Raw genomic sequence first — 25,554 nt, forward strand, 5'->3', positions numbered from 1 at the left:
CTAAATCTAAATCTAAAGTTTTCTCTTCTTAACCTAAATAAAATTACTAAAAGTATCGGTGTAGGAAGTGCAGATTAAAACTTATAACTACTTATTAAAACGTAAGTTAACCTAAACATGCAATATATTTACTTAAGCTAATATGAGAACAATATGCAGGCGATAGATTTTCCGGAACTGTTCCACGTGGTGTGCGTTGGATTTCGGATCGCTAACAGATAGTTATATGAGGTCAGTACAGAACAAATTTGTATTTACTAAATAGATAGCCATATATCAGACAAATTTCTAACAGCCGATCATCAGAAACCCGGCCAGAGCGATTTGCGGACCGGTTGTAACAGCCCTTTGAGGGAACAAAAGGAGAAACAAAATTTGTAAGAATTCCGATAAATTGATATAATGAAACTAAAACTAATTGAAATAAAACATTTCAGCTTTAAGCTGCCAACTAAAAAAGGCTGCTCTAAGGATTGTTAATCCTCACATCCGAACAAACTTAAAGAAATTTTTTGGAATTTTCGGATCTAACCTCAAATATGGCTGATGAGAAGGCATCAGCGGAAGCTGTTGGTCGAAGCTGCATCCACTGCGACGATGATGATTCCGCTGACGATATGGTCCAATGCGACCGCTGCGACTCGTGGGTCCATTTTCGCTGTGCCGGTGTGACCGAAGCGGTGAAGGATGCGTCGTGGAACTGTTCGAAATGCAGCACCCTGCTGCAAGTACCGATTCGTACCGACAAGAAGGCGCCCAGTAAGAAGGGGCCGACGAAGAAGATCAGCACAAAGAGCGATGGTGGCTCAGAAACCGGTAGAGGCGCGAATTTGGAAATTTCCCTCCAACAGATGGAGTTGCAGCAGAAAGCTCTGGAATCAGAGTTAGAAGAGAAGAAAATCATCCATGAAAAGCGACTCGAAATGGAGCGTTTAATTTTAGAAAAGCGAAAGGCACAGCGAAAGGCACAGCGAAAGGAAATGCTGGCGAAGGAGAAGAAACTGATGGAGCAGCAATTAGCTGACGAACGGGAGTTCTTGGAGCAACAGAAAAAACTCCGAGTTAACTTCCAGCGAGCTCGTGAAGAGCTATTTTGCCTGCCCGAAGGCGACCAAGAAGAAGGCGCTATCGAAAGAGAAGGAACCTCCGACAAGGTGCGGATGTGGATGGAGTCCATTCCAACGGATCCACGAGGGGCTTATCCAAAGGACCTGCGACGGGCCGGATGCAACCCATCGGAAACCGAAGCAAATGCTGTAAATAAAAACAAATTAGAATTCCCAATACCCAAACAAGTGCCCGGGGATTTGTACGGTCGGAAGTCAGGCACAGTTGATCGTAAGCAACCAACGCTAATGCTAAACGGGTCGGGGTGGAATTCAACAGGCAATTCCCACCAAAGCAAGTTTTCCCATAATCAAAAGGGGAACGCATTTCTACGGTCGTTTTTGCTGGACAACGAAGAAAACGAGGAGCAAGATGAGGAAGAGGAACAAGACTCAATATTGCAGCAAGAATTAACGGAGGAGGAAGAAACCGTTCTTCGGAATCTTGTAAATCGCCGAAGACAGAACCGAACGGGGTTTCAGCGAGCAAGGCCAGCTAGAGGACCCACTCCGGAACAGCTAGCCGCGCGACATGCAGTGTCAAAACATCTTCCTATTTTCAAAGGGGAAGCAGAAGTTTGGCCGCTCTTCATAAGTTGCTATGAAACTACTACAGCAGCTTGTGGATTCACCAATACAGACAACCTGAAGAGACTCCAGGACAGCCTTCAGGGTCTGGCGAAAGAAGCTGTGCAGAGTCGCTTATTACTGCCAGAGTCGGTTCCCGAGGTAATCGAAGACCTCCGCAAGCTGTTCGGCAATCCGGAAAAGTTACTGAAATCGCTGGTAGCTAAAGTCCGTAGAGCTCCAGGACCAAGTCTGGATAGACTTGAAAGTTTCCTCTACTTCGGGATCACTGTTAAACAGTTATGTGATCATCTCGAAGCCGCTGGACTACATGATCATCTGAGTAATCCGATGCTGGTCCAGGAACTTGTTAGTAAGCTACCATCCGAGTATAAACTGGACTGGGTACGCTTCAAGCGGGGCAAGAGGGGGACTCCGCTTAGACTGTTTACTGATTTCACCAACCAAATCGTATCAGAAGTATCAGAAGTAGCCGAATTTAGTGGCCTAGAAACAAAGGGGCAGAGAGAGGTCGGAAAACCTAAGGGAAAGAAGGAGTTTGTGCACACCCATGCAGCACAGAACGTCCAGCCGTACGTAGCTCATTCCATGTCGGCTCCCAAGGGAAAAAGGCCGTGTGTCGTTTGCAAGAGAACGGACCACAAAGTGCGCTTTTGTGACGACTTTGAGAAACTAACACTACGAGATCGACTAAAGTTAGTAGAGAAGTATAAGCTCTGTGCATTATGCCTGTGTGACCACGGCCGAACTCGCTGCACGTTCAATGTTCGGTGTAACATAGACCATTGCAAAGGTGGGCATCATCCATTGCTCCATCGCACTGAAGAGCTCGTTCAGGTGGCTGATGTCGAATGCAACACGCATCTTCGCTCAAACCGTTCAGTCCTTTTTCGCATATTACCGATAACTTTGCATAATGGCAAGTCGTCTGTAAATTTGATCGCTTTCTTGGACGAAGGCGCATCTGCAACATTGCTGGAGAGCACAATAGCAGACAAGTTGAATGCTGACGGTGTTCCAGAACCATTGGTGGTTCACTGGACGGCGAATATGAAGCACCATGAGGACCAATCTCGGCGTTTGGACTTGTTGATCTCCCCGAGAGGATCAAACACTAAACACCAGCTGACCAGTGTTCGTACGGTAAAGAATTTGATGCTGCCAATACAGAGCATCAAGATTCAAGACCTGGTGAATCGTTTTGAGCATCTGAAAGGCTTGTCTGCAACCGATTACGACGCCGATGCACCGCAAATAATTATTGGCCTGAACAATTTACACTTGTTCGCGCCATTGGAGTCACGAGTAGGTGGAGTAGGAGAACCGATTGCCGTCCGATCCGCGCTAGGCTGGACAGTGTACGGACCAGATAAACCGTTGTCATCGGCAAAAGCGTTCGTGAACCACCACATCACTCATACCGTGAGCAACCAAGAGTTGCATGAGATACTTGGAGCACAATATGCATTGGAAGAGCTCTCTACATCGATGGTACCCCTTGCTGAATCCAACGAAGATAAACGGGCGCGTGATATTCTGCAGAAAACAACCGTTCGAGTAGGGGATCGATTTGAGACGGGACTGCTATGGAAAAACGATGTTCCTGACTTTCCAGACAGTTACCCGATGGCGGTGCGTCGCTTGAAGGCGTTGGAGAAGCGGCTTTCCAGAAATCCGGCACTACAGCAAAACGTTTTCCAGCAAATCGTGGAGTATCAGCGCAAAGGGTACTGCCACAAGGCAACAAAAGCAGAGTTGGGCGAGACAGCGACGAACAAGGTGTGGTATTTACCGCTGAACGTGGTGCTTCATCCAAAGAAGCCTGATAAAGTCCGGTTGGTGTGGGACGCTGCTGCCGCAGTCAATGGGACATCACTCAACTCTAACTTATTGAAAGGTCCCGATCTACTTACTTCCCTGCCAGCAGTGATATGCAAATTTAGGGAAAAGAGTGTTGCCTTCGGCGGTGACGTGCGCGAGATGTACCACCAGCTGCGCATACGAGAGGCGGATAAACAGGCTCAGCGCTTTCTGTTTCGTTTTGAGTCCAGTCGTCCTCCCGAGGTTTACGTAATGAATGTAGCAACGTTCGGGTCAACCAGCTCTCCGTGCTCGGCACAATTTGTCAAAAATTTAAATGCCGAGGAGTATGCAGGACAGTTTCCAGATGCAGCGAAGGCTATCGTGGAACGCCATTATGTCGACGACTATTACGACAGTGTCGACTCAGAAGAGGAAGCCGTGAAGCGTGCCAAAGAGGTGCATTTCATCCACTCGAAGGCCGGGTTCGAAATCAGGAATTGGGCATCCAATTCGGAGAAGGTTCTACGGGAATTAAAAGAACCGAACCAGGAGCGAACGATACACTTTCACCAGGACAAGGTCATCGATCGGGAGCGAGTACTGGGTCTCATCTGGGACACGAAATGGGATGTGCTATCTTTCTCGATTCCGGCTCAGGACGAAGTCATAAGTTCCGGAATGCGCCCGACCAAGCGTCAAATCCTGAGCATCGTCATGTCTCTTTTCGACCCGTTGGGTTTGCTTACTCCATTCACCGTGCTGGGCAAAATCTTGGTTCAAGCTCTTTGGCGGACCGGGTGTGATTGGGATGAGCCTATCGACGATGATTCTAATGCCAAATGGCAACAGTGGACTGAGATGCTACCGGAAATAGAACGAGTGCGAATACCCCGGTCTTATTTTGGGAATCTTCACTCAGACAGTTACGGCCAGATCCAGTTGCACATGTTTTGTGACGCTGGTGAGAATGCGTATGGTTGCGTAGGTTATCTGCGAATTGTCGTAAACCAAGAGGTGAGCTGTTCTTTAGTAATGGCTCGATCTAAAGTTGCTCCACTAAGGCAGCTAACGATACCGCGACTGGAGCTGCAGGCCGCGGTGCTAGCAGCACAAATGATAAAGGCGATTCGACAAAACCACTCACTTGAAATACATCGAGTTTTCATTTGGAGTGACTCGCAGACAGTTCTGTCGTGGATACGGTCGGATCAACGAAAGTATAAACAGTTCGTCGGTTTTCGGATCGGGGAAATACTGAGCTTGTCAAACCTGTCAGATTGGAGATGGATTCCGTCGAAACTGAACATCGCTGATTGCTTGACCAAGTGGGGACGTATGCCCTCCATTGAGCCTGGAAGTTCCTGGTTCAGAGGACAAGAATTCATTTACCAAGCACCGGAAACGTGGCCACAGCAAGTCTTACCTCCAGCAAACACGACGACAGAAATGCGGGCGGTTTTTCTCTTCCACGACATAGTGCTGACCGGACCTTTCATCGACACCAGTCGAATTTCCAAATGGAATGTCCTCATCAGAACGGTAGCTTGTCTATACCGTTTCATCTCCAATTGCCGAAGAAAATGCGGTGGTCAATCTATCGAAACCCTTGAGCCTACGGCGAATCAAGAAAAGCTGATCCGGGGAGCGCTAACAGCAACCAGAGTTGGACTACAGCAGGGAGAATATCGGAGAGCCGAAGAAGCTCTTTTCCGGATGGCTCAAAGTGAAGCGTTCGGAGACGAAATAAAAACTCTCCGAAAAAATCAGGAATTGGAACAAGACCAATGGATACCCTTGGAGAGATCGAGTCCACTCCACAAGATGGCGCTACTGTTGGACTCTTCTGAAGTTCTACGGCTCGAGGGACGAACTGCAAATGCCGAGTTTTTGCCATTCGATCTGCGATTCCCTATAGTATTACCCAAAGATAACGCAGTGACGGCAAGACTGGTGCAATATTTTCATGTAAAGTGTGGTCATGCCTTCAGGGAGACGGTAAAGAGTGAAATTAAACAACGGTTCGTGATTCCAAAGCTCAGCTCCGTCATCGCTAATGTGGAGAAACATTGTGTTTGGTGTAAGGTCCACAAGAATCGACCAAGCATACCACGAATGGCTGCGTTACCAATTCAAAGGCTCACACCATACCAGCGACCGTTTACATTCGTGGGGGTCGACTATTTGGGGCCGGTAGAAGTTACGATCGGACGGCGCGCGGAAAAAAGGTGGATTGTCGTTTTCACGTGCTTGGTCGTTCGTGCCATTCACTTAGAGGTGGCTCACAGCCTCAATACCCAGTCGTGCTTGATGGCCATCAGGCGCTTTACTTGTCGCCGAGGACCGGTTGCAGAATACTTCTCGGACAACGGGACCAATTTTCGTGCGGCGAGCAAAGAAATCCAGCAGCTGTACCGTGACGTGCAGAAGGCGTGCGCTGAAGAGCTGACGGATGCGAGGACGCAGTGGCATTTTAATCCCCCTGCTGCTCCCCATATGGGGGGAGTGTGGGAGAGAATGGTTCGGACTGTGAAAGAGGTGATGAGCGCTCTGAACGACGGGAGGAGATTAACCGAAGAAATTCTCCAAACTACATTGTGTGAAGCTGAGGATATGATCAACAGTCGGCCGCTGGTATTCGCTCCGCAGGAGTCTCCTTTGCCTGCACTCACACCAAATACTTTCCTTCGGGGATCATCTCCCAACGAGCCACAGGAGGTTGTTGTACCAACGAACGTTGCACATGCTCTGCGAGATTCATATAAGCGATCTCAGCTACTAGCAGATGAAATGTGGAAGCGGTGGATAAGGGAATATATTCCCAGCATCAATCATCGGACGAGGTGGTTCACAGAAGCTCGCCCGCTGCAGAAAGGTGATCTAGTGTACGTGGTAGAAGGAGATCGACGGAAATCTTGGATGCGGGGTGTCGTAGAAGAACCGATAGTTTCCAGCGATGGACGAGTGAGGCAGGCGATTGTGCGAACAAACAGCGGAACCTACAAACGTGCGGTTGCAAAATTGGCGGTTCTGGAGATTGCTGAGGGTAACGCTGATCCGGTGGAAGGAGCCGGAACAGGATTACGGGTCGGGGATTGTTGTGGTAGTCACCCCCCTGGTTTGTAGGATTATTGGGTACATTTATACACGGCAATACGTACAGGCAGTTAACAGTGTACGAAGAAGGAGGAAGAGATTAAACTGTCATTCGAAGTATAGAAATCTAAATTACAAGCTGTTCTTATCAAACTAAATCTAAATCTAAAGTTTTCTCTTCTTAACCTAAATAAAATTACTAAAAGTATCGGTGTAGGAAGTGCAGATTAAAACTTATAACTACTTATTAAAACGTAAGTTAACCTAAACATGCAATATATTTACTTAAGCTAATATGAGAACAATATGCAGGCGATAGATTTTCCGGAACTGTTCCACGTGGTGTGCGTTGGATTTCGGATCGCTAACAGATAGTTATATGAGGTCAGTACAGAACAAATTTGTATTTACTAAATAGATAGCCATATATCAGACAAATTTCTAACAGCCGATCATCAGAAACCCGGCCAGAGCGATTTGCGGACCGGTTGTAACAGCCCTTTGAGGGAACAAAAGGAGAAACAAAATTTGTAAGAATTCCGATAAATTGATATAATGAAACTAAAACTAATTGAAATAAAACATTTCAGCTTTAAGCTGCCAACTAAAAAAGGCTGCTCTAAGGATTGTTAATCCTCACATCCGAACACAAATGAACCAATTGAAACAAATCAATCAAGCGAATCAAAAAGATAGAATGAATTTAAAGAATCCAGTGAATACAATAAATCAAATGAATGAAATGGATAAAATGAATAAAATGATTGGAATGAATGAAAAGGATAAAACTAATAAAAAATAAATTGAATAAAATGAATAAATAGAACAAATGAATCAAATAAACAAAACGAAGAGAATTGATAAAATGAATAAAATAGAAGAAAATGAATTGATTGAAATGAAAAATTAAGCGATGTTAAAAAGTTATAAATTAATAGAAAAAAATTACTTGTGAAATAAATAATTTGGAAGAAATGAATGAATCTGAAAAATTATTAAAATGAAGAAACTGAAAACATTTATAAATTGGAAAAAACCGAATAGAATGCATAGAAGGAAAGCAATGAATAAAAATAGGTTAAATAAATGATATGAATAAAATAAACGAAAAAAAAAATAAACTGATCAGAGTGAATCCAAAGAATAAAACGAATAAAATAGATCAAATGAACCCAAATGAACAAAATGAACAAAAAGAATGCTTAATGAAATAAATAATTAAAAAGGCAAAGATCGCATACTTAAAATTAGTCAAATGTTCAAAATGAATAAAATAAACAAGACGAATAAAATCCTTGAAATGAAGAAACTGAAAAAATGGTATCAGAAAGTTATGAATTGTTTTTGAAAATCCCATCACATGAAAAATGGCTAATTAGTATGCAATGAACTTTCTAAAGTTTTCATTCTTTTTGTTTTCACCTCTTCGTTTTCGTTGTTCTTTTCTTGGCGGCGTTGGTTAAGATCATCTGGTGTTTCTACTTTATTGATGGACCTTAATTAGTTATAAGGAACCTGGAACGTTCAATTTGTTTTGGAATTCAATATTGGATAGAAAAGTAAGACAAGGTCAAACCTTTTAAACAGAGAGCGACAGACGGAGAATGCGATTTGTGAATGGGAAAGGTAGACATTTCAAAGTTTTCATTTGCATTGACGTAAATAGTGTGAAGCTATGCTATGTCGATAGCACAAAAGCCATTCAGTTGATTATAATGCAGTCTCTTTCCAGTCATCCTTATGGCTTGTATATTATTTCGTACTGAATTTTCGTTCAGGAAATATGGATAAATGAGTGCTAAACAGACCAATACTACGAAAAAGAAATGGTTCTAATTTTCAGGATAAGTATTTAATTTGTTAGAAACGCAAGCGGACAATGATAGTGTCACTTGACATAATACTGCTCTTGATGGCCATACTTTACATTACAAATCTTAATTTTCTGCGAATAAATATGTTTCTAGTTACATTGGTCATGAAAAGGGTACCTTCGGGTTAATTTGTCGTTACACAATAATGTGTATGACAAAAATGTAGTCAGATCAAACGTTTCCGTACACAGTACATCCAACGCTTCTAACTAATTGTGTCTTCCATTGAAACATCAATTGAATTGTACTTAGTATAGAGCAAAAATGAGCAACAATGAGTTAGAAGAAACATTGTACTTGGATCCCCCATTGAGAGTGGAGTCTTTGGGAGATTTCTTTTCCCGGAGCTAATTCGTGGATATTTTTAGACTCTGATCCGTTATTCTTCATAATAGTTCATATCAATACAATGAATATATATGTTAAATAATACATCACAAAAAAGATGTTCTTACTTTTCACATGACATATTTGAGCATATGATTCATTTAATATTCAATTCAGAAACAAAAAGTTTAAATAACGCAGTTTTCATCTTCAAACATCCATATTACCCAGTTAAGTTAAATATTTTTCTAGATAGCCATGAATTTTTTTTAATAATAGTGTATATAGAAGCTCTGAATAGAACTGAATTAAATTTGAGTTGATGTAGTTTTCGATTTTTGGTCGCCTGCCTACCCATAGTTCAACGTTTCGAAAAGATACACCTTTCATCTTGATGGTGAGAAAATTTGAAAACAGTTATAGTTTTCTCATAATACAAACATTTTGCAAATTTTCTCAGGACTACAAATATTTTATTTACCAAGTAGAATAAATATTAAACTTGTTTTTACGTGATTGGACATTATTAAATATTTCAGATCATCAGAAGATCTTATCACACAGCTTAGAAATGGATAGAAAAACAACAAGGAAGATGTGAGTCGTGACAGTTACCACGAACACGAAGGAAGGACAGAAAGAGAGGGGGAGAGAGGGGAGAGAGAGAGGCGGCGTGTGAGAAAGGGCAAATTATGTTCAGTGCCGCGACCTTGTACTTATAGGTATATTATGCGATATAGTTAGGGATCATCCATAAATTACGTAGCATATTTTTTTAACACCCCCCCTCCTCCATCCTAGCCTTTCGTCACAAATCTCTAAATACCCCCTCTGGTAATTACGTAGCTTGACGGTAACCCTACCCCCTCTTGTCTCGATAAAAAATTTAAAAAATAAGAAACCATGTTAGTTAGATGAAACGGGTAAGGTTGTCGTGGCATCAGGTCAACCCCTATTCCCCTTTAAAAAGCTACGTAGCATGACATGACCCCCTACCCCATGTCCTCACACATCACCACAAAATACAAAACTCCCCCCTCCCCCATATAATGCTACGTCATTTATGGATGGTCCCTTATTACTTTAGCCAGGAGCAAAAGTTTTTTCCATTCCTTAGAACTATAAAAAGCGACGTACGTAGTACTTTTTTTTTTTTTTCGATATCTGGATTTTTCGCGAAATGGCACTCGCTGAAAATATCAATTAAATCGACATAAAATTGCTTATTTAAAAATTATGCAATAAAAAATAAAATCCCACGCGCGTCGCATTATAGAGGGAACATTTATAGAGGGAACTGGGCCAATTCGGACCTAGTAAGGGTTTATGAGTTCTAGAACTGGAACGTGTCAACCGATACCCAAATAATTATTTTTCCTGATCGCGCACATGTTTTCCTAAGGCGACTTTTTACGATCTTTTACCGTAATGTGTAAAAACGGTTCTGCGCAAAAGTACATTCCTATTTAGGCCAAAATTATTCCTATTTATTTTTTATTTTTTATTTCCCATTTCCTATTTTTCAATAAATTTTGAGTTGTGAAATGAAACGTTCTCTTTGTTATAAAAAACTTTGTAATAAATATACAATAAAAAGTAAGAGCTCAGGCCAAATTACCTAAAAATAGGTTATGAGGCATAACGTCGAAATCTGTCAACCGATTTGCTAAAACTTATGTTTTCCTGAAACCTCAACCGACTGCGCACACTTTCCTCTCAAACGGTTTTTCGAGAACGCGTATCAGATCGTATGTACGGCAAAAGATCCGAATTGGACCAACCCACATTCTATTAATCACACCCCGATTAAACGGGAACAGTTGATAGCCTCGCCCAAAACAAGATATTAAATAAAAGATATCCGGCAGATCCAAAATCATGATAATGCACTTGATTTATTTAACTGTTGTTTCCAACAAAAATCTTGTTTTTCGACTTACACATTTTTCAAAATAAGCGCTCCGAAACAACATTCGCCCCTAGCGCACGAACACGAAAACTGAGAACCGCAAAATATTGAGAAATAGAAGCCACAGCCACGGAAATGGTATATACGCTTTTCATAATATTGCCATAGCTGAGAAACAGTTGGGGATCCGAATTGGCCAGCGGTCCGAATTGGCCCACTCCCCCCCTACTATTTGCAGCAAGCAATAAAGTTTTCTTTTGGAACTAAATTTAAATCAAAACGCTCATAACAAAAATTTTCAGAAATGTGGTAGTTCGAGATATTTTAAATTTTGTTTTATCGGAACAATTATTTTGTTTTATTACCACCTTTTCATAAGTTATTCGAGGTTCTTCATCAACAACAAAAGGTTTTTCAAAAGGCCCATAAAATTTCCTGTAACTTTCTGTGTCACATCAAGTCGACATTGTAAACCATTTGAAAGTTACACGAAAACATCAGCATGAAATTTAAAAAAAATGAATAAATGAAAAAAAAATTATTGAAAATTTCTTCATCATGCGATTACATTCAAAATGTTTATTTTCTCCTTAGATTATTGTTGACAACATATAAAAAATTTAAAAAAAAGTTTTTTTGCAATTTAAATTTTTAACATAAATTATTGTTTTTGTGAAAATGACACAATATTTTTTCCAGTGTATATTATTATGGTGTGAAGTATTTCTTTTCTCTAACTCGTTCTCAGATAGTTTTACTGTTTAAAATACAGTAATTGAACAAAAAAATGAAAGAAATGCACGCAGAAATGTCTACGCTCTTTTGAAAAGTTTCCCATGTATCAAAATATTGCAATAGCCAGGGAAAATCATGGAGATACATAAATCGAACACAATTGCGAAGTTTCGTCCGAATAGGTGATGTTCATATTTTGCGGTCGACCGGTTTCTCATGGAATCCCTCAGCTATAGTCTTCATCTGTAGGGTTCGTAATTCCTTTGTAGGATGAAGAATCTAATCATTGCTGTTTTGTGTTGTAAACATGACTTCATGTCCATACCTTTTACTCGTCTCTCCCTTGACAAGACGATATGGTAAATCTTCAAATAACGTAGCTAGCGTGTAGTATACTATATTTCTTCTGAGTGAAGAAAAATTTAGGTAAAAACAATTTTGTCTCCACTAAGGAGATAATTACTTTAAACAACTTTTGCGCGTTAAGGGCACAAAACCTATAACTAAATAACCTATGGAATTCGCGTTTCGACTTCATCTCATCAGAATCTGACACTAACTTAGTGATAGCGCTGGGCTTGCGCCGGATTGAAGCTAGGTCCAAAAACGAAAGCACTATTTATATTTCTGAGCAAACAACTCGCCCTATGTGATGTCCAACTGAAGATTGTTTTAGATAGTTTTGGTTTACGATTATAATTTTAGATTTTTAAATACGATTGAATACAAGAATCTACAGTAGAAATTAAAACTTTCTTTATTTGAAATATGGTACCATCAGAAAAGCAACAATTGTCTATTGATATAGATTTTTTCTCTGCGTTTTCTCGGTATAGTTTAGTACCACTTCAGAACTTATCTACAATTGCAAAAATATCACCATGTACAACTTCACGATGCAAACCTAATCAGTTCCACCCGCCATCATGCCAGCGACATTAAAAATGTAAATTAAGCAAACTTGCTACGAAACTGAGCGAGGGTGCTCGAAACAGCAACTGATTCCGTAGAGGTATATAAAATTTAAAATTACCGAAAATTACACTCCGTGCAGAAGGGATACAACTCTACTCCGCAAGATTGCCGCATCCTACAGCCAGCACCACCTTCAACAGCATCCAGTCCAAGCCGAGCATCTTCCTCTTCCTCTAATTCGTCTTATCGCGTTTCATTTTTATTAGAATTTTAATGTATCCCAACATAAATTAAGGATAACAAAAACGGAAAACGCGAATCTTAAAAAGTATTCTTCGCCGCGATGGTAGGTACATAGAGCGAGAGAGATTTTCCCCGGGAAGGGGTTGCCTCATCTTCGCCGATCTCGAAGCTGGAATGAGTCGCGAGGGTGGTGGTGCGGTGTATATAGCGAGCAGAAAAGAAAAATCACTCTAAAATTTAAATGAAAATCGTGTTCCAGTTCGCTTCACTGACTGCGGGTTGGATCTGCCTCAACTCCCTTTTCTCGCCCCCTGTTGCTACTTTGCATACACCAAGCCACCTTCTGCCGCCGCCCCGGGGACTTGGGTGGAAGGCTTTTCGACGAATGAAGGACTAAAATTTTAACTTTTTAGCTTAGTCGTTACTTTATTTTTTTTTGTTCTCCAAAAGGCTATGTGTACAAGTGGCCACCGCCTCGACCGTTCAATGGTTTCATTACGTCGTTCGGTTGAGCGGTAACAACCACTACACAGCAGTCCTGGATCTCATCAGCGGGACCGGCCAGTCGCGGAGTCTGTGTCTGTGCGTGCGTGCGTAGGCGAATTTGAACGGATACAAACGTGAAGCGAAGCTAAAATGAAGAAGAAAAATTAAATTTGTTTTGGGGTTTCGCAAAGAGTTGTTGCTTCTAGGATGGGGTTTGCTGGACACTAGGGTGGTTCGTTGCATTAGTCGAATTTGAGATTAAAATATAAAGTGAATATATTGAATTACAATTTCCAAAAGTACGTAGATTCTAAGTTAGCAGATTTGCGCTTAGTTCTTGACCAATAGTTAATTTCTTATTCTACTTTTTAACGATATTGAATTAGCTAGATATTACTAAGTAGGGAAAGTTATAAAAATTTTAGAGCCATAGTACTCAAGTGAGAGCAAGGATGTGAAATATACAAATCAGAAACCTAGAAGTGGTAGGGTCATTAGAAACAGGCTTAAAATCCTACAGACTAATCTTTTGTCTTCTGCTGGCAGGAGTCGAACTTAGGTAATGTTACTACCAATCACTCAAATCTACCAACATGTCTCACGGCAAAGACAGACTTGTCCCTCTTTACCATGAGAACCGACAATTAATTTCTTAGTAACCGACCTTTGGAATTCGCTGATACTCCCAATGATTTGCCACCTTACTAAAAATGTGTTCATATTCAATAGAACGATTAATTCATCGTTCTAGAGGATTGCCTCAACTTCAGAGTTTAATAATCTTTTTTGGAGATTATGACATACTGATAACTCTGTTGCATACATAGTATTTGGTATGGACGGTCATCGATTTTTTTCGATGTATATATTCATAGACCTGACTGAGGTTCGCTACCTTATCAGTCAATAAAATGATAGCCAGGATAACAACCCTACCGTAATCATCTAGTCCAAATTCCGGTCCACTCTGAGTATTCGCTCTCGGGACCAGGATGGTGCGTTCGGTGCGTGTCTTCAAACCAGCAGAAATCGTCGACGGACACCGACTCAACGACTGCCGTTTTACCGAGATATCCTTTCCGACTTTCAAGTGTTGGTGCTCCGGTGGAAATCGCCCAACGGAAAGCAACCCCTTTTGTAAATATGTATACGTATATTTACGTTCTAGGTAAAGTACGGCCGTACGCAAATGACGCAAACCAAGACCAGCATAATCTCGCGGGAAACAACCACCGACGGAATGGGACATCACAAACGGGATGCTGCATTCGCTGGAGCAGGATAGACTGCTGCGCGAAAATGAGTTCAGCTGGGATGGTTCGGGTGGGCTGAGAAACGAGGGGTTGAAATTAAAAAGGGATTCACGAACAATATTCAAATGAGCAGTAGCAGCCTTTCGTTTTTAGTGCGTAAGCTGCGACACAGTCGGCGAAGAGTTATACGGCGGAAAAGGAGAGGAAATGCTTTTGCAACTTGGTCAGAATAGGACGGAACTCGAGGATGAACGACAAGTATTCATGTAATGATGATGAGGACCACGGCGGGAAAATAATCCCCATTCCTTTGAATGCTCGGATGGCGTTTTTCACGAAGTTGAAAAAGGAAACTGAGCTTAGGTGTTTGGTAAGAGTTTTCCTTTCATCTTTGCATGGAGATGGTTCAAGTGATCTGAAAAACACACAAGAACGACAGAGTATGATGGAATTTATGTTCATAATGTTAAAGTATATGAATATTGGATGAATTGAAAAGAGTGTAAGAGCTGTTTTGTTGATTTTATTCATTTCGAATTCATCTCATCAGTAACTAGTATCAACTTTGGACATATTAGACGATAAATCTACACTGTCACTGAATTGGCACAAGTTTGACTTAAAATCTAAATATAAAGATTCTCAAATCTTTCGTGGGTGCACTCCTAAAGCAACTGAATCGTCGCCGAAGTTTCGAATTGTTCACAAATTCCTGAAATGTTCCTTTATTTTGAGCATCACAAGAGGAACCCTTCAGCCCGACAACGAAGCCCAAATATTGCGCATTTTCCGCCTAAACATCCGAGAAATATTTTCCTACCCATTCCCATTGTGTGTCCGACCAGATTTCTTATGAATGTGATTTGTGTGTCACAACGGCTACCCCGCGTGGCTAGGAAGCAGCACAACGAGGACATATCTTCTTCCAGGTGCATAATCATTTTGTTAAATACACATTTTTCTCGGTCTTACCTTTCGCAAAGAAGTCTCATTTTTCTTAACTCCTACTCCTACCCGTTCCGCTCCGCTCCGACCGTGCGAGGACCCTGAACCAGTGTCCCCGAAGTCCCGGAAAGATTCCTTCTTGCTTCAATTATTCGATCGGCCAAACGAGACAGAAAAAACGTTATTAATCCACCTAACAGTGTGATGAGACATTTCTTATAACTCTTATCACTCTCTTCGGATATTATATCGTTTGAGAACATTTAGAACTTGATGCTTCGCGATGTTTTTGATAACACATACTACATGGGATAGTGGCAGGACTCAGAGAATCACTCAAATCAGCATAGGACAACATCAGTGCTAGAAATCTCAAACCAAATCAATGGGAAGGCGAAAAAATGGCCCATAAAATAGACATACAAACGAATTATTGCTAATGCTCTGTTAATAAAATATCTAAATTCCTCAATCAATGCATTGTGGTGGGAAAACTGATTTTTCTAAAGGGGTTATGTATATTGTACTGAACCAAAAAAAATCGATTTGTTTTAATCGATTTAAAGTTTATACTTTACTCAAATTTCCAACGCGACTGAGAATTAAGAAATCAACGCTTTTTCTTGAAAAAACCCACCATTCAAAGAAAATCAACAGTGCATATTTTTAGACTTGGTTTTATTTCCTATTTAAGAACTATTGTGTTTTTTACATCCTAGATGGCATGATTCAGTGATCGAAACCCAAAACTTCATGAAGTATTTGAAATTATTAAATTAAAATTTGTGTTTGCTATTGAAATTGACAAAATGATTGTATATATAGTATATAGTCCCTTTGGCGATTGTTTACTTTTTTGGTCCCACCTATCAGCATTGAAGTATCGCCCTTACGTTTTTTTACAATACCAATTTTACAATTGGTGGGGGTTTGGTGAAAATCGATCTTAATGTCTAAACGGCATAATTCCGAAACCGTTATTTTTGAAATTTTAAAATTATGCAGAATTAATTTTTCAGAAAATAGTAACAAGCAAAAAAGTACCAAAGTCCAAAAAAATCAATTTTTGTCAAACGTAATTTTTTCGAGTTTACATCAAATCTCAATGTTTCATGCATTATAATGTCATTTGGCATCAAAAATACAAATTTGATTTTGAAAATTTTTCATTTCAGTTTATATTGGAATTTGCTGTGTGATTGCACTCTTCAACTCGTAACTCCGGATCCGGAAGTCCAATCAATAAAAAAAATCAATTACAGCCGATGGGAAGATTGTACCTTTCATTTGAGACTAACTTTGTGCAAATCGATCCAGCCATCTCTGATTAACAGAGGTCATATTTTTTTTCCACATACACACATACTCACACATACATACAGACATGCATACACACACAGACATTTTCCGATCTCGACGAACTGAGTCGATTAGCATATGACACTCGGCCCTCCCGGTCGGGATTAGATCGACGAATTTTAGAGTGAATGAGAAAGGCAAAAACATTTTTAGCAAATGTTGAAATTTATGCATTTTTTGGTGAGCAGTTCTATGTTTCATAGACATTAAATCAATTTTAACTTCGCTTCCTATTAAATAAAGACCCTTATTACAGTACATCTCTACAAAAACGAGATCAATTTGAAAATAAATCTGAGGATTATGATTGATTACAGAACTCTGGAATTTTCTATTGGAATGTTTTCAGGCAGAAATTTGATATTGATGCTATTAGATAACTGTGAAATCAAGACCAAGAGATCAGTTACATATCAGGACCCCATTCCGACAATTTATCAAAAGTCCTCATGATGTTTACAACAACAGGTTATCAATCTACGGATCAGATAATTGTTATTGTAATATTGAATTAAATCAGTCTGCATCAATAAATTTTCAACTTCAATCCAATATTTTTTTTGGGTGTGGTGGAGGGGGGAGGGGGGTTGTATGGTGTTAAACCCCAAAACCTTCTCTTGGCTACGCCGTTGCTTGGAGTTATTTATTTCGCTTTTCATTTTCCGATATGTTTCAGATCGATCCGATGGTTATAAGTTGGAAAAATTACAGTCAGAAGGTTCGCACAAATGAACATTTTTGTACTGATAAGTTATCAAGTTCCTTCCAGACAACTTGGAAGTGTTCGGTGATTATTTCTAGCGGTTGTAGATAGTAAAATGAAATACAAAAGTCGTTTTATCGAAATAATGTTTGGCTTATTTCAATGGATTATTACTATATTGAACAATAAATAGGCGACAAAGAGTAATCAACAAACAACAAGCCATAACTTTTAAAGTATTCAAAATAGATATTTGAAGTCTTCAGTAAAGTTATTCGCAAAAGTAAGAGCTACAAATTTGCTGAAGGCATCATTTCGATATAATCACTTCTAAAAAAATTTGTGAAAATATCTCACTCATAGGGGGATTAATCAGCAAAAGCACAATACCAAAAGAAAGGTCATATTGCCTCCATTAAATTCTCCGAAGATACTATTGACCTAAAATAAGCCGTTTTGTCGTTAATAATAGATTACATGTTTTTGGTCATATTTCTGGCTATGGGAAATGATAAAAATCTTTCGTCCGCATTTATTGTTAAACATCTCTTTTGATAATAGTCCGATTTCAACAATCTATAGCTTGTTCGAAAGGTATTCGTTAAAGCTGTCTAATAACATATAAATTGTTAATCTATATTGTCAACTTCGGCAGATAATTCAAAAAAACTGCAAAAAACGCCATTTTTGCGCATTCAAACATTTATATCTTGGAAACTAAACATCAGAATCAAAAACAAATTAATAGCGTTCATACTGTTTTTTAGTTCTTTCATTTAAAATTGGTTTGGATAAGATCGGTTCAGCCATTGCTGAGAAACACGAATGAGAATTTGTCCGTTACATACACACACACACACACAGACACACACACACACAGACATTGTCCCAAATCGTCGAGCTGAGTCGATTGGTATATAAGACTCGGCCCTCCGGGCCTCGGAAAAAATCTTGAAGGTTTGAGCGAATTCTATACATTTCTTTTATAAGAAATGTAAAAAGGAATGTAACATTACTCAAAAAGCCTGCAAACTCTGAGCTAACCCAATCCGACCCGAAACGGTCGCCTCCGCAAAGAAGAGAGATTTATACATTTTATAGTGCATTATCCTTTCTTTGTGTAAACGTATCCTTTTATTTTTTGCCCTTCTCCTTCCACTTTTCCGAAATAAAAATGATGCTCAATGTGTCCGATAATGTCGTGTTTGTTGATGCTCTGTCGCATTGTGCTCGGTCTGTTTGCTGATGGATGACGTTAAAAACCATCTCGTTTATCGGTTTTTGATTTCGGGTGTTTCTATTCTGCACTCGGCGAGCGGAGCTTTCTCGTCTTGGCTTCCTACGCGTTTGGATAGTTTAGACAACACACTCGCAGCCAATAGTTCAACATTGTTCGGGGGTGTATAAACTGTCAAATCAGTGCCAACAAGACGGGAAATGTTCGTTAGGGTTTGCGATTCGGTTCAAAACTTTTCAATCGGTTTGTTCACCTAAGGTGAATTTGATTCGGTTCGATTTTGAAGATTGTTTCAATTACTTCTATACTTTACATTCTCCTTCACGGTTGTGCAGTCTGATCGATAATACAAGATAAGTCTGGTAAGATGATGACCTCTAATGCGACATAGCCAATAATTATCATAATTTTGCTCCATGTTAGGAAAGGTTTGTGACGAACGTGTCCATATTAGGAGCGGCTCAAAACAGCGTCTGATTCTGAGCGGACGATAGAGAAAGAAATGTTGTACTTTCTCAGCTATATATTTTATTATTATTAGATTTATTGAGGATTTTCAGTTGGTGGCTGGTTCATCTCCGTATATGTGGAGTTGGCAGACTGAACAGAGGCCCCATGAGTGAGAAATTACAGAGTTTAGTTCATTTTACATAATATATCTGTTGTGCTGTAAATTTACGTTCTAGGTATAGGAAGTTGTAGAGAATGGGATTTTGGGACTGGTCATTGCTACGGTTGTCACGAATGTTATCGGGTAGAGCATAAAAAATCCGACTTTGTGAGACCCGTGCGGAGGCGAGATAGAAACTTTTGGCCCCGGTGATTCGGGATGTCTTCCCATTGGTTGATGTTACCTTTCTGAGTAAAGATGTGTGGTCATTCCGCCAGTTCACTACCCAAGAGGCCGTAGCCGCTACCCGCCGTTTTAGTAGATTAAAGTTTTTGCACTGGAAAGCTTGGCCTGAACCCGGGACGGGTTTCGGGTTCTGTAAATTTAAATTACTCGGGTTCGGGTTTTTTGAAATTTGAAATTTTCGGGTTCGGGTTTTGAACAAATCAAACTCAACCATTTCTTGACGCCGTTTACGTCTATCTACTACATCCGGTCTCTTTTAGTAGTAATTAACTTTACTTCGTGATACGAATGGAATTCACATATAACTGTACAAAATTTTACCACCATATTCATGTGGTGATTGTATACTAGCGCCATTGTCAAATCAGTGCACAGTTGGAAAAAATGGACCCCAAACGCGGCTTGTTTTGAAAAGGGTGAAAGAAGTTTACCAGGAAAAGTATTTTTTATGTATAAAGGTCTGAAAATTCGATTGCTATTATTTAGAGCGTCCGCACGGTACGCTATCATGCCCGTTTTGCCTCAATTCTTACTTTCGATCGAGTTTATGTTCAAGATTGAATATATAACTCGAAAGTAAGTTGAATACCGTTGACCAAAATTAGTATTTCTTATGCATAAGCCCAGAGAATTGATAGAAGATAGATAGATAGATTAGTCTCTCGAAATGTATATACCCATTCTACCCAAATTCTTCGCACAACTTAAGTTTGAAGCTAATCCTGGCTTTAAATTTCGGTAAAAGGTTACATGCGGCTGATCAATAGTAATAATTCTTATGTATAAAAGTCCAGGTTATCGTTTGAACATCATAATTAGACTGACCGCCAGAAACGTGAGTACTCGTTTTAACCCAATTCCTCTCAGAACTCAAGTATAAAGGTAAACCTAACACTACATTTCAGAAAGAAACTGAAGCGGCTGATCAAAAGTAGTACAGGTCGGATTCGATTATCCGGGGATTTCACCCCGGATAATCAAGTCAAACTTTTTGTTTTGCATTATTTTTTGAATTTAAGTTTCATTTGTGGTGAAATTAGAAATAAAATGGTCAGGGTAAATTTTCCTTTTATGGTAAATGTAAATGTACCTATTTTGGCGCTAGTCGATTATTCACAATTTCAAGGTGTGATTTATCTTTTCAGTTGGTTTTCATTTATCTATCTATCTTCTATATACACAGCAATTCCATGAAAAAAAGTTATACGATCTCTCAGAATTCTGCCATATTTGGTAGATTCGTTCCTTACCGAAAAATATTAGATGCATTTTTTTTATTTCGTCATTAGGGTGTCCCTTTCCACTTAGACGGGTTAAACAAGTCGTGATTTTTCAAAAGTTGTTTTTTTTAAATCATAACCTTTGAACCACTGAACCGATTTTCATTGTTTATAGATCAAATGAAAGGTATTTAAGTGTAGTTTTAAGAAAAAAATATTAACTTTGAAAATATTGAGTTTTGTACGAACAAAATACGTATTAAATGGATTTTCTTGATGTTCACTGCGAGGGGCCTTGAATACTCCATATTTTAATATTTTTTTTTGAAAGATCATTCAATTCTACACAACATTTCCAAAAATATTTTTGAGCCAGACCTAGAAGTTTCGGAGACATAATTTTTTGAAATAAAAAATTTATGTATAAACCCCACATGCATGGAAACGATGTAACCGCATGGTAGTTCACCATACATGTCCAGCGAGTCACAGCAGCTGTGAATAAATAAATCTATGATTTACTTACAAGCTGGGTGCAACATTCGTTTCAACCTGGGAGCTGTCCATGTAGAAAAACATTCAGACATTGCAGTTCCTGCCCTCCCCTCGCGTTCAAAATATTTTGACCGAGCGTCCACTTTGGCTAGATTGAGAGTGTTGCTCGGATTTGAAAAAAGAGTGTTGAACCTATTTGCTGAGACAAAGGACATGGTTGGTATGACTAGCAGATAGTTTTTGGGTAGGTACCCGATCATAAACACATAATAGAAATATTTTTAAACTATATCTCGCTTTGTTACTTGTTATAAATTTCTGTTATTTTAACTACTAACGAGACCTAATTTATAACACAATATGTTACAAAAATTATGTTCTGTTATAATCTTGTTACTTCATTCTAATCGGGTAGGGAATTTTTATTTTATTTCGGGTTTTTTTCAATAGTTTTTGTCGCAAGCAAGTTAAAGAAATAGGTAAATTTTGCTTTGGCTGGTACTACATCACTAGCTCGTAGGTTCGAATATATTACATAAAACCAGGAATGTTTTGAAAGAAATTATCAGTTAGAAAACAGAGTTTCCTACAAAAACAGTTCAATTGAAGAATCTCTTAAAATAAAACGTAATTGTTCAGATGGTGGTATTTGGATGTTGAGTACGCGTATCAGAAAACTCACCAATAAATTGTACGATTGTGCAATGAAAAAAAAAGATGAAAATAGGTGAGAGCAGCTACTTCATTTGTTTTCGTTGCTACAATAAACTGCATGAACTAAATGATCCCGAGACCGAAGAAGCCGTTGCAGGACCATCGAGAATCGCTGTTCCAGGTATATTATCGAAAATATGACATGGTTGTTTTTTTAAATTTCAATTCTTTTCTTCAAACTACTAACACGAACTCTTGTTCTTTGAAACCTTTTTTCAGAGTCCTTCGAAACATTGACCGCCATTGCAGGGCCTTCCGAGTTCGTTCCATTTTCGTACCAAGGTAAATAATAAAAAAGAAATCATTTGTATGATTTTTTTCTGATAATCAATCTATCATATGTATTTTCAGAGTCGTTATAACCACCCAGTTCTCAATCGATCGTTACCACTTACAACGCATCTTTGTCGGACGATAATGAAATTCTTACACAACTTAAGGAGAAATATAAAGAAGCAAGAGACAGCAATGAGCGATACAGGATTTTAACTACACTTCCCAAAAGTTCTCAATATATGTGCAACAAAGCAAAAGCATTGCAGCAAGAGAAAGGAATAATGGTGGTGCCTGGAAAGAGTTTAAGCTCTGTGGCAATAGGAAGAGAAACGATAACATGTGTTACGAATTTTTATAATAGTGACGATGTAAGCCGCGTCTGTACAGGGAAAAGAGATGAACATGAAGAAGGCAAAATTTGCGTACAGAGAAGATTAGTTTTGTGTAACTTTCAGGAGGCGTATTATATCTTCAAAAATACTTCTCCTGATATTAAAATAGGATTTTCCATGTTCGCTAGTAATCGTCCAAAACACTGCATTTTGGCAGGGACAAGTGGCACGCATACCGTATGCGTATGTATATATAATCAAAACATTAAACTTCTTTTCAAAACATTACAAAGCAGTAAATCACTTCCAGATGGTGTTAACTCCTATCATGGTTTGTTTCCAAAAATAATTTGTGAAAACTCGAGCGAACAATGTTGGCTACAGTGTTGCGGAAACTGCCCTGGAACGCAAATTTTAGCGACCGAACTAATGAGTATTCTTAGTAACGGTAATATTGAATCATTAAAAGTCAAACAATGGCGTCAAGTAGAAAGATGCATTATGGACTTAGTCGAAATGGACGTACAAGAATTTATTGATAGTTTTCTAGATAAAATATTCAATAAATTGCCGCATAACTTTATAGCTGAGCAACAAGCAAACTACTTGAAACACATCAAAAGCAATTTGAAAGCTACAGAATGCATAATTATCTGTGATTTTTCGGAGAATTATTCTTTCTTTGTGCAAGATGCAGTTCAAGGCTTTCATTGGGTAAACGCTCAATGTACTATTCACCCTTGGAAATTTAGCAGAAAACTGATTTTAAGGTACTCGTTCCTCAATATCGCCTGAACTATATAAGTCAATAGTAGGTATGTGAAACAAAGTTACTCCAAATTATTGAAATTTATGGATACAGAGGAAAAAATATCTCTAAAGAAATGTAAAGACACGAACTGATTTAGATGCTGAGGATACCTACGCACGAGAGCGCCATCTAAAGTTTTTGACCGTCTTTTTGCCTTTCTCATATAAAGAAAGGCTATGCAATCACTGTAAAAATCGACTTTTTAACCGAGGCCCGGAGGGCCGAGTGTCATACACCATTCGATTCAGTTCGTCGAGATCGGCAAATGTCTGTGTGTGTGTATGTATGTGTGTGTGTCATTTAAACTCACACAATTTTCTCAGAGATGGCTGAACCGATTTTCGCAAACTTAGTTTCATCTGAAAGGTATAACGCTCCCATAAGCTGCTATTGAATTTTTAGTTGATCCGACTTCCGGTTCCGGAGTTACGGGTTGAAGAGTGCGGTCACACAGCAAATTCCCATATAAACTGGTACCACCATGATGTTCAAATGATGTAAAACATATTAAAATTGATGTAACATTACTCTAGTTTGCGGGTCTGGATCACTAATGATCAATCAAAGCAGCTTTGACCACATTGGCCACCTATGACAGGTCATGACGCCCCCGGGGAACTCGCCAAGTTCCTAAGCTAATATCACACCCATTCCCCAACGAATTCGCTACCGATTTTTACAAACTTGATTTCAAATGAAGGATACAGTAATGCCATTGACTGCTGCTGAATTTCATTCGGTTCTGACTCTTGCTTCCGGAGTTACAGGGATGTTAGTAAGGATACACTGGAATTTCCCATATAAATCGGTACAATCGTAATACCTCAGAGGCTAAAAACTATTGATATAGTCACCAAATAACTTCTAATCGCAGATCTAGATCACTGATTGCCAATCAAACATTCTTTGAATATATTGCCTACTATCGACGATTCCGGAAGTCCGGAATTCCGGGCATATTCCACAATTAAAGTCAAATCGGTTCCGATTTTCTCAAACCAAGTCTCAAATGGAAGACAAAATATGCAGTTGAGTATTGCGTCGCCGCCCCCCCCCCCCCTCCGTCTTGCCCTTACACCTCCATCCTTCATCACTCCCCTCCCCTTGGACCACCCTCAATAAATAAAGATGAAAGGATTTCTGACGCATCCTCCACTCCCACTCTACTAACCCCCCATTCCCTCCACTTTCAAACCCATTCCACCATCATTTCAAAATATAATCACATGAAAATACTATTGAACTCATGCTGATTAAGCTAAATATTATTCTTTTGCCTTTCTCATATAGAAAGGTTATGCAATTGCTCCAAAACCGACTTTCTAACCGACTCATAACATTCGACTCAGTTCGCCGAGATCGCAAAATATCTGTGTGTATGTATGTGTGTATGTATGTGTGTATGTATGTATGTATGTATGTATGTATGTATGTATGTATGTATGTATGTATGTATGTATGTATGTATGTATGTATGTATGTATGTATGTATGTGTGTATGTGCGGATTTGTTAACAAAATGTCCACATCGGTTTCTCGGAGATGACTGAACCGATTTTTACAAACTAAGATTCAAATGAAAGGTATAATATTTCCATAGGTTGCTATTGAATTTCATTTTCAACCGACATCTTGTTCCGGATTACGAGTTGAAGAGTATGATTACAAAACAAAATTTGTTGATTTGTCCACATCGGTTTCTCGGAATTTTCTGAACCGATTTTGACAAACTTGATTTTGAATGAAAGGTCCATCAGCTGCTGTTGAATTTTGTGTGGATACGAGTTCTGGTTCCTGAATTACAGGGTGATGTATGTAAACACATTTGTTGAATTTGTAGATCTAGGTCACCAACAGTCATTCAAAGTCTCTTTGGCCACACTGGCCACCATCGACGGATCCGGAAGCATCCAAATTCAGAATAACGGTTATATTGGTTTCTCAAAAATGGCTAGACCGATTTGATCAACTTAGTCTCAAATGAAAGGTGTTGCGTCCCCGGAAACCGATATTAAATTCCATCTCCATCCGACTTCCGGTTCCGGAGTTACGGGTTGTGGAGTGCGATCACATAGAAAACTCCGATTCAAACCGATACCGCGATGAATGCAAAAAGGTGCTCTTATATATACTTACCAAGTGTAATAAGAATGAAAAACATTACCATAATGTTATATTGTACGAACCAGCTACTAAATCATAGTTTGGAGAAATGAGAAAGGCACAATTGCACCTCTAGGTGGATTAAAACAGGTTTTTTTTAATTTTGGACCA

General features: G+C 39.3%; 1 protein-coding gene across 1 annotated transcript; it reads left to right on the forward strand.

The window, feature by feature from the left end:
- The first annotated feature begins 539 nt into the window (after positions 1-539).
- On the forward strand, positions 540-6,620 carry LOC131686895 (uncharacterized). The gene has a single exon (XM_058970901.1). The coding sequence runs from the start codon at positions 540-542 to the stop codon at positions 6,618-6,620; it is 6,081 nt and encodes a 2,026-aa protein (XP_058826884.1).
- Positions 6,621-25,554: the final 18,934 nt, after the last annotated feature.

The sequence above is a fragment of the Topomyia yanbarensis genome, chromosome 3, assembly GCF_030247195.1.
Source record: "Topomyia yanbarensis strain Yona2022 chromosome 3, ASM3024719v1, whole genome shotgun sequence".
NCBI classification, from domain to species: domain Eukaryota; kingdom Metazoa; phylum Arthropoda; class Insecta; order Diptera; family Culicidae; genus Topomyia; species Topomyia yanbarensis.

What these genes read in the sequence shown, in the direction of transcription:
- LOC131686895 (XM_058970901.1), top strand. Translation starts at nt 540, where the DNA reads ATGGCTGATGAGAAGGCATCAGCGGAAGCTGTTGGTCGAAGCTGCATC.